Raw genomic sequence first — 3,087 nt, 5'->3', positions numbered from 1 at the left:
TTTTTAAAGATTTTATTTATTTATTTGAGAGAGAGAGAATGAGAGAGAGCAAGCACATGAGAGGGGGGAGGGTCAGAGGGAGAAGCAGACTCCCTGCCGAGCAGGGAGCCCGATGCGGGACTCGATCCAGGGACTCCAGGATCATGACCTGAGCCGAAGGCAGTCGCTTAACCAACTGAGCCACCCAGGCGCCCGATATTCACAACTATTTAGAGGCACCTGGGTGGCTCAGTGGGTTAAACATCTGCCTCAGCTCAGGTCATGATCTCAGGGTACTGGGATCGAGTCCCGCGTCGGGCTCCCTGCTCAGCGGGGAGCCTGCTTCTCCCTCTGCCCCTCCCTCTGCTTGTGCTTTCTCTCAAATAAGTAAATACTTAAAAACAAAAAAGAGAGATTCACAACTGTAAAGAAGATTCCCTCTGGAATTTTGGGATGGTTGGTTTCAGGCTCACTGAATTTTTTCCCCTCCTGTTTATACTTCTGAGTATCTTCCTCTGAAACTTAGCTACTGTCCATCTCAAGCGAGCAGATCCTTTGATTCTGACAGAGGCTGTTCTCTGGACAAATGGTAACTCTGTCCGGCAGAGAAGCCGTGCGTGGTGTTAAGCCTTTCCGTTGCTCCCGGCAGGTTGGGCATGGAAGGACTGGAGACAGCGGAGGAGTCCAGCTCGGAGACCTCGGATGATGACTGGGAAGAAGCTCCTAGTACTTCAGGAATGAGCTCGCATGCTGCAGACAACGGCCTCGATGGTGTGGAGCCAGCAGCTGGGTGTCCCTGCCACTGCCCGGGGGCGGCCATGGCCAGTGCAGCCTCTCAGTCCCTGGAGCCACTGCTGGCCCCAGGGCCGGGCTCGGCGTGCGCTGTCTCTGCAGACGTGTGTGCCGAGTCGGGGCAGATCTCTGCTCAGTGCCGTGTGGACAGGACAGTGGCCACAGAAACAGAGAACGGCCAGGAGGAGGAGGGAGGGGCAGAGGGCGAAGAGCCCACAGAAGAGGAGGCTGCGGGGATGGGACCGGCCCAGGAGCCCGAGGCGGAGCCCTATGAGGACAGAGCTGCCGAGGCCACGCCTGGAGAGGCTGGGGGGAGCGCACCCACCACCAGACTGGAGGGAAGCCCATCAGGAAACACAGTGAGTAGTTTGGGGTCCACACTCAGAGCCAGGGCAGCTCGATGGCCACAGTTCCTCAGTAAGTCCTCAACATGAAACGTGCTTTTCACCATCGGCTGCTGAGTGCGAAGCTTTGTTTCGTAACCAGAAGTACGGATGAGGGCAAAACTCGCCTCAGCCCCCCAAAAAGTCCTTTGGTTTTTTCCTTTTAAATTCTGGAATGGGTATCGTTTTGCCACCAGGGGGCGTCCTTGGCTCCATAGTTTTTATCTGTTCTAAGCTGCAGGTTGATCACATTTTAATGCCTGAATTGGGGTGGATGTCCCACATGAGCGCTTAATGGGTGTGGTTCACCCGCCGAGCAGGGAGCCCGACGCGGGGCTCAATCCCAGGACCCCAGGATCATGACCCGAGCAGAAGGCAGACGCTCACCAACTGAGCCCCCCAGGCGCCCCTCATGATTGGGAGGAGTCTGTTTTTAATATTTTCCTTTCCCCCCTCAGGATACTGGTCAGCAAACTCTGGATTTGCTGGCTTTCAGCTCCGTGGCAGAACTGGAGGTGCTGGGTCTGGACAGGCTCAAGCGTGAACTCACGGCCCTGGGACTGAAATGTGGGGGCACCCTGCAGGAGCGTGCGGCCAGGCTCTTCTCCATCAGGGGCCTGGCGAGGGACCACATCGACCCGGCTCTGTTTGCCAAGCCTTTGAAGGGGAAGAAGAAATGAATGTCTTCGGAGCTGCTTTCCTAGTTCTTCACAGTCTGGCGTTTGTAACCTGCAGAATGTTGATTCCTGGCCGTTATTCCTGTTCAGTAGTAAAGCTGACTTTTTAATAACCCAGTTCTGACCCTCCTCTTTTTTCATTATTGTATTTATAGAATTAATGTGTGAAATCATCTGGGCCTGCAGTGTTCTTCGTGGGATGGTTTTTTAGAACAGATTTAATTTAATAAATACAGGGCTATTCAGATTTTTGGTTTCATCTTGTGTCATTTAGGTAAGTTACACAGTTGACCCTTGAACATCACAGGTCAGGAAAGCACGGATCCACTTATACATGGATTTTTTTTATCAGTACAGTACTGTCAATATATTTTCTCTCATGATTTTAATAACGTTTTCCCTAGCTTCATTGTGAGAACACAATATATAATCCATATCACATACAGAATACGTGATGTTCATAGGAGTCCCTCCTTATTCTTTTAACATCTTCTAGGAGCCGTGGTGGTAACTGCTTTTTCATCCTGGGACTGGTGGTTTCTCTTTGCTACTTTCCCCAGTCAGTCTCACGAGGGCTTTGTCAGTTTTGTTGAGATGATTTTCAAAGAACCAGCTTCTGGCTTTGTTAATTTTTCTCAACTTTTTCAGTTTCATTGATTTCTGCTCTTTATCGTTAACTTTCTTCTACTTAGTGTGAATTTACTTTGCTCTTTTTTCTTTAGCTCAAGATAGGTCATAGGTCATGATTTTAGACTTTTCTAGTAGAAGTGTTTAAAGTTACACGTTTTTCTTTAAGCACTACTTAGGCTTCATCTCAGAATTTTTAATATGTTGTATTTTCGTTATCATTCAGTTGTAAATATTTTCTAATTTCCTTGTGAATTCTTTGACCCATGGGGTTGATTATCTAGAAGCATATGGCCTAATTAGCAGATGTCTGTTTTGTTTCCTAAATATCTTATTGGTACTGATTTGTACTTTAATTTCATCAAGGTTAGAGAATGTGTTTATGATTTCAGTCTTCTTAGTTTGATTGAGACTCCTAACATGACCCAGTATATGTATGGTCTGTCTTGGTGAAGTTCCACATTCACTTGAAAAGAATATGTACTCCAAAATGTTGGGTGAATTTGTTCTCTAAAACCAGTTAGGTTACATAATTAATACTATTGTTGTTCACATCTTCCGTGTCTTTACTGATTTTTTGTGTCTTATCAGGTGTTGCAAGGTGTTAAAATCTTCTGTTATGATTGTGC

The 3,087-nt window shown here is 47.7% G+C and overlaps 1 protein-coding gene across 1 annotated transcript; it reads left to right on the top strand.

Moving 5' to 3' along the window:
• Positions 1-217: 217 nt before the first annotated feature.
• On the top strand, positions 218-1,948 carry LOC145718676 (splicing regulator SDE2-like). Its single transcript, XM_081810184.1, has 2 exons — positions 218-1,130; positions 1,613-1,948. The coding sequence occupies exons 1-2, from the start codon at positions 636-638 to the stop codon at positions 1,832-1,834; spliced, it is 717 nt and encodes a 238-aa protein (XP_081666310.1). The 5' UTR covers positions 218-635; the 3' UTR covers positions 1,835-1,948.
• Positions 1,949-3,087: the final 1,139 nt, after the last annotated feature.

Source organism: Leptonychotes weddellii, unplaced genomic scaffold, assembly GCF_054177405.1.
Source record: "Leptonychotes weddellii isolate Sample4059 unplaced genomic scaffold, ASM5417740v2 HiC_scaffold_19682, whole genome shotgun sequence".
Classification (NCBI taxonomy): domain Eukaryota; kingdom Metazoa; phylum Chordata; class Mammalia; order Carnivora; family Phocidae; genus Leptonychotes; species Leptonychotes weddellii.
The sequence above is the reverse complement of the archived record's forward strand: the minus strand, read 5'-3'. Positions and strand labels throughout refer to the sequence as shown.